This window comes from Phoenix dactylifera, chromosome 4 (genome assembly GCF_051530095.1).
Source record: "Phoenix dactylifera cultivar Ajwa chromosome 4, Ajwa_hap1_PhDact_Kaust_v1.1, whole genome shotgun sequence".
NCBI lineage: Eukaryota > Viridiplantae > Streptophyta > Magnoliopsida > Arecales > Arecaceae > Phoenix > Phoenix dactylifera.
The window spans coordinates 44,762,944-44,774,224 of NC_143193.1; the positions used below are offsets into that span (position 1 = coordinate 44,762,944).

Sequence of the window (11,281 nt, forward strand, 5' to 3'; positions counted from 1 at the left end):
GTAGAGGATATAGATAAACATGGTTTCCCTAAATTTTTTAAAAAGATTGCATTTTGTAAGAAAGTAAATATGTAGGATAAATAATTTTTTTGGAAATAATAGAAGAAAATTGCATCTATATGTGTTAATGATCATGCTAACAAAAATGATTATAACTAAATTTTTTCTTCTTATAAATAATATTTTTATTAAAATCCTCAGTCAATTTGCCCCAAAGTGTGACTGATAACTTTTGCATAAGTTTAGTCAAACTATATGTTTTGAAATATTACGGTAGTGCAAAGTAAGAGCAAATTAGCAAAAAACATGTTTTAGATCTTATCTTGTTAAACCTAATCAACAAACGATATAAATTAATCCTTCTTTATTGTTGTCCAAGTAGGTCGCTTGGCTCCATACACCCCCGAAGGAAGATAGACTTAAAGTTAGCAATCTATTTGGCAATCCTTATTGTGATCGGACTATGAGCCATTATAAGGTTTGAGAGTCTAATGATCATAGAGAATAATATACCTCTCTCTCTCTCTCTCTCTCTCTCTCTCTCACACACACACACACACACACACACACCTTCCCTACCCTTCAGTATAGGGCTCTAGTTTGAAAGTGGCTTACGCACATCAAGTTTCTCGTGTAATTAATTCATCATTGATCTCGAAGATGTCATCATACCTCTGAGGACACCTTGGAGCTTTAAGCTATAGTCGAGCCACCTTTATCGTTCCTCTCCATTGCTTCCCCATTTCCAACCATGGAATTGAGCCTTTTAGGATCAAATTTAGTAAATAACAACATCTTAGGCCTTGTTGAATCTTAGTTACCAAGCTTAATGAGATTATACTAGAGTTATATTTTTTAAGACAACGAAAAAAGGAAAAAAATTGAGAAAATGGTTTTGAGCTCATCATTTGGGCCTATTTTCATGCCAATTTGGTACCAAATGGATGGCATTGCTCGGTGCTTGTTAGCTGGACTAGCAGTAGTTATCCAAGCCCTAGTTCTTCCTCTTTCTTCCAACATCTCTTCTCTTTTCTTTTCTCTTCTCCAAAATCCATTCTTTCCTTTTTCTTCCTCACTATGGAAAAATGTTAAGCACTATTGGCACCCATCAACACATCTTCATCAGAAGCGTATGAAGACCGGATTGTTGAGTCGATGGCATCAATATTCAGTAACATGGCGGCCATGGGCATGTGATGGTCATAAAGATGGCTTTAAGCATTGACCAAAACAAGGGTGTTCATGCAAAACAAGAGAGATTTGAAGGATGCATGTATACAAATAATGGTTTTCAAAAAAATAAAATATGTAACAAATCATATTTACAAAATATATATATATATATATATTTAAGTGTTAAAAATGGGAATAGAATTTTAATTTGGTTTAGATCCGGGTTTGGATCTATCATCCCTATAACTTGAGTATGGATGCCGACCTCAGCCTGGCCCGTGACCCGTAACTTTGTTGGAAAGCATCCCTGAAACTATGAGGGCTCCCCTGGTTTTTATCATTACTTTAAGTCTCGTGCCGTCGCGGATTATGCCAAGAAACCATTCTACTTCTTTTAAACCAGGGAACCCCCGGACCTTCGATCCCCTTTAACCGAGAAGAATCTCCTGAGATCGATCCATGGAGGCAGAGCAAGCCAAGGTCTTCTCTCCCCTTCTTCATCTCTCTCGAATCAATCGTTCTTTCTTGAACCTTGAGATCGATCTATTTGTTTTCTAGATTCTACTTCGACGTTTTTCTGAGTTTGGCTTTGAAATCACGCGTTCTTCACTTGTATTTATGAGTTATAGGGTAGAGAAACGAGCTACGGTTGTGCTGCTGCTAAAATCTAGAAGAATCGACAGATTGATGGGAATCTTTAGGGTATTTTTGCTTACTTTCTGGATAGACATTATTTGATTTTAACTTAGTTTCTGGCTGAGATATTCATGTTAGAAGGAAGGTGGGCTGAGCAATCAAATTGAGCCCATAGTCTGCTGCTGCTGCTAGTTTATGATAACAAATAACCCCTGCATAGAGAACTTGATGATATCTTGGTGGATGCAAGCAAGGATCTCTGTTCATTTTCTTGGTGGCATGTTTGGCCCCGTCCAGTTTTTCTTGCCCAGTCAATAAAATCATTTTTTTTACTTCCATATACATTTGAGCCTCCACGTGACTCAGAAGTTTTAAACCGTGTGTTGCTCTTAGGAGTGTTAATTTGATAATTCTCAAATGCAAACAGGGCATCTTATGTCACTTTTAACTTTCATTGGTAAACCTCTGTCAGATTTGCATTTATATTTTGAATGTTTATTGTGATGTCTGTGCATTGGTGTAATTACTCATGGTTCCTTGATTCTTTGAGAATATCTAATGATTGTAACTTCCTATTGGATTGCTTTCAGGCCAAACTTTTGGCTGTGGCAGAAGAACTTGGTCATGAGATACGCATATTCACAAACTCAGCAAATTCTGCAGCATCGAAAGAAATATCTGCTTCTTCAAGTGGTATCTACCTTTTTTAGTATCATATTCAAACCTTGTATAGTGTTTGTTCCAGTTTTTCCCCAGATAGAGTCATATCTGATTTGAAAGAATCAAAACTATCTTGTGCATTTTGGAGCCGGTGAATTGTTTTTGCATCATGTCTGTGGGAATATGTTTTCAACTGTTTTTCATTTTATTATAAGGGATATCATATTATTAACAATTTTAAGAATTGCACCTTTACATTGTGTGCATGATATTAACTGTTGATTGTCTGTGCAGAGGAACCGGACCATTTCTATGATCTTACTCCTGAAGATTATTATCGAATCATGTCAGACAGAATACGAGGTAATGTTGACACTGAAAGGTTACTTTGGCTGTAATTTGGCGCTAGATTTCTACTCTAAGCAGTAGTTTTGAAGTTTTCATAATCTACTGAATTTGGCTTGTCTTTATGGATTAGAACATGATGCTACAATCCATAAATTTTTCTTAGGACTCTTTAGCACTATCTCTGTACTGCTTGCATATTGGAAATCAATTTTGTTTTTGCTCATTTAGTTCTACCATCTTCAATATATGGTGTTCATGGTAAAAAAAAAACTTTGAACAGCCCAATCCCAAATTCTAAAGGCCCGTAAAATGCGGGAAGCAGAGGCAGCAGCCCGCAGGGCAAGGATCACTAAGGTACTTGTACATACAAGGACTTGTAAAAGATGAGTATCCCAATTATGTTTCTTATTGCTTTCTTTGTCAATTAAAACTAGCTTATACTGCCTAGCTTTTGTCATATTTTCCTGAAATTTATATTGCTTCTCCAGCTCATTTCTGCATGTGCCTTTTGTTTCCCAGGATTTTGTATCTTTTAAAACATAAATACACCCTTATTAATAAAAAGGGCTAGCTTTATAAATGGCATCCTCGTCAACATAATCATGCACTGGAAGTCGAGACTTTGAATTCAAGATGATTTCAGATGTTTAGCCCTTGAATAATGAGTCTTGTTAAGAAAAGTGGTGGTGGACTGAAGTATTCAATATGGAATATCAAGTTTATATAACAACTTTAATTGCTCGGTATGAGGATGAAAATGAACAAAGGGACCTTTGGAGCCAATGCCAGGTGAATATTTTTAGTGAAGTTGCTCAATCGTACTTATTGGAGAAGTGAAACAGATGACTGATTTAATAGAACATAACAACAAAAGGAGAATGAATTTTAAGAATACGATCACAGAACAGTTGTGAACTCTGAGGAAGATTCATTTGAATCAAAAGTCTTGAATATGTCTTACATTTATGAAGCTACTTATTTTCTATCTTCATACTCATTGTAGATTGTCAGAAACATAATTTGAGATGGAGAACAGTTAAAGAGGAAGTGTTTTGAATGGAAGATCAATGTCTTTAGCATCAATAGATACCGCAACAATCACCCCCACTCTACAGGCCTTCGGGACTTCTGAATGATTTTGAAGCATGGAGCAAAGCTATCTAAATCAATTACTAGGTTTGCATACAGCCTTGGTATGCCTCATGTGAACTTGAAATTTGTTGCGATTCATATAAAAATGCATCAGAATCGAGTTTTGCTATTTCTAGATGGGACTAACAAACAACTCTCTATAGATTAATTTTATGAGATGGGGATTATTGAAATAAGTGACATCACTAGGGCTAATATGTTTGTTCCACTTGATAATGATGGAGGCGTATAAACTGTGCTTTTTAGAAATTTTTTTACAAGAAAAGTTTTCCACTATTTGTAAGTGTATCTTTTCTATATATCCTCTCAAAAATGCTTATTTGCATGTTAATTGCTTGAAAACTCTTCCATTTATATCACAAAATGACGAAAAACATGCAAATCTGCACTTCTAGTTAACTTGTGTGCAGTTCTACTTAACTTCAATGCAATGATGGTTCGAAACTTAATGGTAAGTGGCTATTTGACTATTTTACCCTTCAATAATTAGAGAGTTTTTCCCCTACTAATGATGTCAATATAGGCTATAAGAAAATATGATGCCGCCTTTGGCCCCCGCTTTACTTGCAGACTCCACTATGACACCTTCAACATTAGCAGCCTTCAATCGACACTTGCAACATTGGGGGCCTCCTTTGTGTGATTGAGCTTGATTTTGACTTGGCTGGCTACTCCGACTCCCTTTCTCCCTCAGTTCGGGCCCTCTCTTTCGTTGAGTCCCTCAACCTTGCCAGCAACTGCCTTGCCGGCCTTGCACCCCCGACCATTCCCTACCGGTCTCGCCCATGTCTCCATCATCATCCTCTCTCACGATGCCTCCTCCAATGAGATCCCCATCCTTGCCCTTTGCCTCTGCCCTCAAGGAACTCTATAACAACTTCCTCTTCGACCTGAGCTCACCATGCTCCACAGCGTTCCTTGCTCCAGTGGTCGGAGCTCCAATTGAACAACCTCACTAGCAAGATCTTAGGTCTAGGACCCTTCCGAAATCTCTACTTCTTCAGTGCTAGTGATGAGAACCTCTCTGATGGGCTCTTGGTTGAAAAATTGCCAGCATAAATGGTGAAGATCTTGCTAGAGCAATCATTTGGAGGGCTATGTCTTGGTGGTGGTGGTGGTGTTGGTGCTCCAGGAGATGGATCTTAGCCACAAGGCACTGTGGGGTCAGTGATGAGGTCTGCATTTGAGCACACCTGTTGCTGGAGCAGCTAAGCCTAGCCTACAACTGATTCGAGTTGGTTCAACATCTAGGGGATAGCATTCTGGAAAGCTAGCTCTTCGTGCTGGACTGACCACAACCAATTTGGTTAAATAGTTTTTTCCCCACTTATCTAGTGATGTGGATTGTATAGAAGTCATGTTGCACCAATAATTATGTTTTAGACCATGTTAATTAACTAAATAGATCATATGCTAATGGCAAGGCAGATTTGCAAATTTGGACCATTTGGCAGATTTCCTTCTAGATGGTGGACTTGGTTTGCCAATGTGTAATTTATGATTTTTCAAATTAATTTTCTTTCTATTTATGTTTGTGTAGGCTGTAATTAGGGTTCGCTTCCCTGATAATTACATTCTTGAGGCAAAGTTTCAGCCATCGGAGAAAATTGAAAGCTTGATGCATCTTCTCATGAAAGTTGTTGCTCGACCAGACCTGCCATTCTATTTATGTAAGCACTATCTGATTTAGTTACATAGATAAACAAATGTAAAACAATTTGTCATTGTATGAAGACATATTCAATGTCAGTATATTTTTTTTCCTCATTCGTGAATAATCACTAAAATTTTCTTTATGATATTTTAATACTCTTTCATATTGAAGTGAAATTCATTTGTATTTATAAAATTTTAGGTTATTACCCTTGAAATAGATACTGAACTTTGCAAGTATATGATGTAATAAGATTTTTTCATATTTATCGATTGAAAAAAATAAAGGAACTAAAATCCTTAATTTGAAACGAAGCCCGCATGGTGGGCCATATGGCTGTTTTTTTGCCTCTTTCTCAAAAATTAATGCCGAGTTATTCTTTATAATATACTGAATCCTCCTCATGAACTTTTGTTACTTTTGATTATTCGTTGATGACTTACTAAAGATTGTTGAGCAATATCAATACGAGCTTCAATGTGAAGTTAGTCTTGTAGGTTTACCTGAATCTTTTTCATTTTCCTTTTAAACATGCAGAATCATTCACTTGCTTTTTGTAAGATACATTTTCTAGTTCCTCTAAAGCATTTTTAGTCATTCACCTAAAATGTAAATTCTCAGGTTCTACGTTCTTGTCTTTGACAACTATTACGAAAAGCTAGATACATGAATAACTAATATAAAGAAAAATCTTTTTCTTTTTATCAACTTTCATACCCACTACCACCAACTTCTTAATGTAGCTGCTTATCCTCCTTCCATTTATCATGTTAAATAAAGAACTAATTGTCTTATGTACATTTTTTAGCATATCATCTTAGATCTTTGTTTTCACAAAAAAATATTTTTTCCCCTCCACAATTAGCTATACTTTCTTTATAATCCTTTTCCATCTTCTCCTTTTCTGTACTCTTTACCTGCTCATTGTTCAAATCAATTTGGTTGACAGCCACCAAAATTTTAGAAAGGCTGTTGATTTATAACTGTTAGTTGGCTGGGCTCAGAGGAGGTTATCCCTAATGCATGAATAGCTTGAACCGGCCAAGACAAGCCCATTACCATACTGGTATGTTGAACCAATCCCCATACCAAGCGCACTGATTCTGTACCAAGCTAGTACTGGTATAAGGTCTGGTACCAAGATTGCTAGCCTTGTTAACAACTTTATCAAAACTTGAAGATAGATAGTGATGTACTTTTAAATGATTGTCTCTGAGTTGTCATGTTATATTTGTGGTTCAACTATGATTTAAATTATGCATTTTATGTTTGAAAAATTATTGATTGTAATGGATGTCTGCATGAATAACTTGGAATCAGAGAAATCCGATCATTTTTATCTTCTAGTTGGGTTATGCTTACATGTTCACATAGATAATTAAATGACTATTCATGTCTATGCATGCATAAAATCACTGTATTTGTCTCTCTGCAGATACCACTCCTCCAAAGGAGCGAATCAAAGACACTTCAAAGGATTTCTATTCAGCCGGCTTTGCTCCTGGAGCTATAGTTTACTTTTCTTATGACCTGCCAAAAGGTTTACTCTTTTTACTTAAATGGTGAATCAATTATCAACAATCCATTATGTTTTAGTGCAACCAATTTTGTCAAACTTTGTTGCATAAGTGGTTTACTATTTACATATATGAGACTAGGCTTTGGGTGTAGCAGGTGTAGCTGGGTGGCCTCAGACTGGTCTGTGAGCACCTGAACCCCTGCCACAGTTCGGGAAGCTGCTTAGCTTATAGCCTTGCACTATGATGTACTTGTGATAATGTGTAGTGTATTATTCAAGGAACTTTGGTCATATTAGAATAGTATGTGGTTTGTGTGTGCAAATAAGCTCCTTTTCTTCATATGTTATATTCAATGTCTTGTTTTATAGTCAAAAAATATAGGTTCAAGTTAGTCAAATCTTCTATAAGTATATCCTTGTAAAGAATAAACTCGCTCTCTCTCTTTCAATAATCGGAAACTCTTATTGTTTCAAGCATTTAACTCTAGTAGCTATTTGCATTACCTACCTCTATGTTTGTCACTTTATTCCGAAATTCCAAGATAAAAGGGCGGCCTAGTGCACAAGGCTCTTGCCATTGTGGGGTCTGGAGAGGGTCAAATTTATGCAGCCTTACCTCTGCATATAGAGAGGCTATTTCTGTGTTTCAAACTCGGGACTTCCAGGTTACAATGGAGCAACCTTACCATTACACTAGGGCTTACCCTTATTCCCGAATTCCTAAGATAGCATCAAAATCTGATAATCATGCAAATTTTGTAGGTGATTTTAATTACCCATATGATCACACTTACCCATGTAATATATGCGTAGTTTCTTTGTCTTAGGCTTAACATTTAACTATAGAAAGTCCAAACCAGATGATGATAGCATTCGTTAATTCCTTAAAATCTGATAATCGTACAAATTTGTAGGTGATTGTAATTACCAGTTTGATCACACTTACCCATGTAAGATATATTTAGCTTCTTTGTCCGAAATAGGCTATTTAACATTTAACTATAAAAAGTCCAAACTAGATGATGTTTTGGGTTGTTGACTTGGCACCATGCTTCTTGTTCTACTAGCTTATCTGATTATAATTATAAAAAGCTTCATGTTGTTGCTGTTACTCTTAATTTTATTACCTCCAACTAAGATAAAAAGATCAATAAATTTGACCTATTATTACACTTCGTAGAGCATTTCTTTTAACTAGATATTCACATTTTTAAGTAATACCAGTTTTAATGGTAATTATGAAGTTAAGACAGGATCTTGCTGCCTTTTTATAATTTATTTCATATAGTACTTCCCATGAATCTTATGCATAGTCATCAAATGTTCATCAAATAATTTGCCATGTGTTGTTATGGCAGATAAAGAGTCTGATAGTGCAGTTGCAAAGACAGGGCCTTACCTTCGTGATGATATCTTGTCTTTGAATGGATTGGATTTTACTTCTGAAAAGGCGGATCCTGTCACTTCTGAACCAGAACCTCCAGCAGTGGGGACGTCCCCTGCTGTACCTGATCCTAAGCCACCTGAGAAGAAGCCGGCTAAACCAAAGTGGCTTAAATTGTGAAAGATTGAAAGGGTAAGTATCTGATCTCACCTTTTTCATTCATTATTTTAATGAAATGAGATTTGCCGTATTGGAGGGGAACCTATGGATTCGTTTCTCTCAGGAAAAAAAGATGCTGGTTGCTGAAGTCCATTAAGAGCATACTTTAAATTTTATTAAAGATGAAGACTTCATGAAAATGTGATTATTTTGTAGCAATTCATCCAAAGACGATGCACAAGACTGCTTCAATTATATGGAATTCAATTTGTGATCTACTGGATAGTGGCATCTCCACTGCTTGGTCTAGTTTGATTAGACGGAGACAATATTGAGCCTGGTGGCATGGATCTTAAATTACATTATTTAGGAATGATATTGGGGTTGGGCCTTAGAGCAATGTTAAGGTTGCTCCAATCTAATCTGGGTTTATGGGTTCGAAAAATGGAAACAGCCTCTTTGCACACCCATACCCTGCAATATTAGGAGTCTTGTGCGCTAGGGTGCCTTTTTTTTTTTAAGAAATGCGATGAATAAAAAGATGCATAGAGAAGAAAAGGAATCTGCCAATGTCTTAAATAGAAAAGGAAAAAACATATAATAGTCATATAATAGCAATAACATTAAGAGTGTCAATGAGGGAACAAGTTTCAGTAATTGTGGTGAGATTGCACTGGTGATATTATTTGTGGTGTTTCCAGGCAAGGGTTGGATTTCAGCCCTTGTGTTTTTCCACACATACTTCAGATCTACTACATTAAATGTTGTTGTGTATTGGGTTATGCCCACATTCAAGTAAAATATGTTTGACTGATCAATTAATAAAATTTAATAATATTCTGCTTCTTTTTTTCCCCTTTGCTAATTCTAGGGGGTATTCACCAATGGACTATTGGGTGTTTTGGAGCCTTATCTTGTCAGGGTAGTTTGATGGGATCCACCCATAAATTGAAATCATATCCCCTGTAGAGTTCCATATCAATCATCTAGGGATGCTTCCTGGCCCTTGTGATTAAGGATATCATTGAGACAACATTCTAGACTTCTAGAGAATGAAGTGGTGTAGAACTAATTTGTTGCTATGGTGAAGTATAATGAAGTCCTGATGAGGAGTGCAATAGTGATAAACTGACGGGTGTCTAGATTCCTGAAAGTGAGAAGAAAGGAGTGAGAAGTCGTGAAGATGTGCTGGAATTTGTATGAATGGTGTACCATTAATAAATAGGATAAAGCTTATTGTTTTTTTAAGTTATGGGTGACAATGAGATTGGAAATGTGTGGTCAAAATAGTTGGGAGCTAAGCATTTATACAAGCCTGTTTAGTGGAGATGTGGATGTTGGATGAGAGTGAACCTTTAAAGAAAACAAGGTCAGAAACTATTACATTGTAGGAAAGCAGGACTTTAATGCTATAATTAAAGCACTATGGATGCAAAGATTTTTATGGAGACTTTCCTTTTTTTCCATGGGGGCTGGGGCTGGGGGCGGGCAGTCGGGTTGTTGCAGAGTGAGTAGATGGAAGTTGTGAAAAAGATTTACAGTACTAGTTTCCATGGTGCTACACTGTAAGCAAGCTCACAAAGAATTTTTCATGGGATGTGCTTCACTCCAACATTATATCTTTGTTTTGTTTAATGTTGTATGGATGGAATGTGTAATTTAATTAGGTGTGTCAATGAGCTATATTGTAAACAATCCTTAGTTGAAATTTTCACATTGTGCGTGCTTCCCAATGATGTCATTGTAACCATTTCTTTGCTACTTTTTGGGGGTGTGTTTGTGCAGTGAGGTGATCCTGGATGTGACGAGGAATTGATTTAACTGTGACTGATGTAGAGTTGGTTCCAAAAGGTATGGTTAGTTAAACTTTGCATTCCTTGCATGAAGAAAATCATATGACACAGAAAATAATATAATGATTTTGTCTTGTTCTATAGGTAACAAAGAATTGGTACTTCAGGGCAATGTATATTAAGAGATGACAAAAATCAAGGTATATTACGAGTTTCCATCTAAATTCACCGTCATGGGTGGTGCTGCACTTAAACAAGTTCAGGAGGAACTTTCGCAGGGTGCTTGCTTCAGAATAATGTTACAACACGACTCATTTAATGTTGTATGGATGAACTGTAATTTTACGAGAAGATGTCTTAGGACTTAATCTGTTCCTAGTGGAAAATGCTTCTCCTTGTCATTTTGTTCCTATGCCGATATTATGCAAGCTAGATTCTCAAGGATACTGAATCTTTTAACATGTTTCACTAGTTATTGTGCTAAAAAATGTTCAAATGTTGAAAATAAAGCAAAAATATTTGAAATCCTGTCAGAGAATGAGAATAAGTGTGGATTATGTGCACATATTGGATCTCAGCATTTGAAAAGGATGATTTTTAAGGATTTTCATTGTTTATGCTATCTCCTTGTACCGTTGTTTTTTTTTTTTTCCTTTTCTTGATTTGTTTTTAAACCTTACATTCGGCTGTTTTTTCATGGCCCCTTGTTTGATATGAACTCTCCTTAAAAGCAAGCTGAATGCACTCATTGAAGACCAATCTCTTTATTGTCTCGTTGTTCGCAATTCTTTTACCTTGTTATA

General features: G+C 36.3%; 1 protein-coding gene across 5 annotated transcripts; it reads left to right on the forward strand.

The window, feature by feature from the left end:
• Window positions 1-1,426: 1,426 nt before the first annotated feature.
• Window positions 1,427-11,006, forward strand: LOC113462192 (plant UBX domain-containing protein 1-like). Of its 5 annotated transcripts, XR_016400309.1 has the most exons (10): window positions 1,427-1,653; window positions 1,803-1,875; window positions 2,400-2,502; window positions 2,764-2,832; window positions 3,098-3,171; window positions 5,510-5,639; window positions 7,059-7,163; window positions 8,501-8,718; window positions 10,471-10,536; window positions 10,623-11,006. XR_016400309.1 is itself a non-coding variant. In XM_089930160.1 (8 exons), exons 1-7 carry the CDS (start codon window positions 1,633-1,635, stop codon window positions 8,704-8,706), a joined length of 708 nt encoding a protein of 235 aa, XP_089786286.1. In that variant the 5' UTR covers window positions 1,428-1,632; the 3' UTR covers window positions 8,707-8,718; window positions 10,471-10,537. The 5 variants fall into 5 exon arrangements, 1 of the variants encoding a protein (XP_089786286.1); XR_016400311.1 differs by lacking the exon at window positions 3,098-3,171; XR_016400308.1 differs by lacking the exon at window positions 1,803-1,875 and having other exon boundaries at window positions 1,428-1,653.
• The last annotated feature ends 275 nt before the right edge of the window (window positions 11,007-11,281 follow it).

Coding starts and splice junctions, on each gene's coding strand:
- LOC113462192 (XM_089930160.1), top strand. CDS start 1,633: ATGGAGGCAGAGCAAGCCAAG. Junction 1,654..2,399: donor TGGAGGCAGAGCAAGCCAAG/GTCTTCTCTCCC, acceptor GATTGCTTTCAG/GCCAAACTTTTGGCTGTGGC. Junction 7,164..8,500: donor TTCTTATGACCTGCCAAAAG/GTTTACTCTTTT, acceptor TTGTTATGGCAG/ATAAAGAGTCTGATAGTGCA.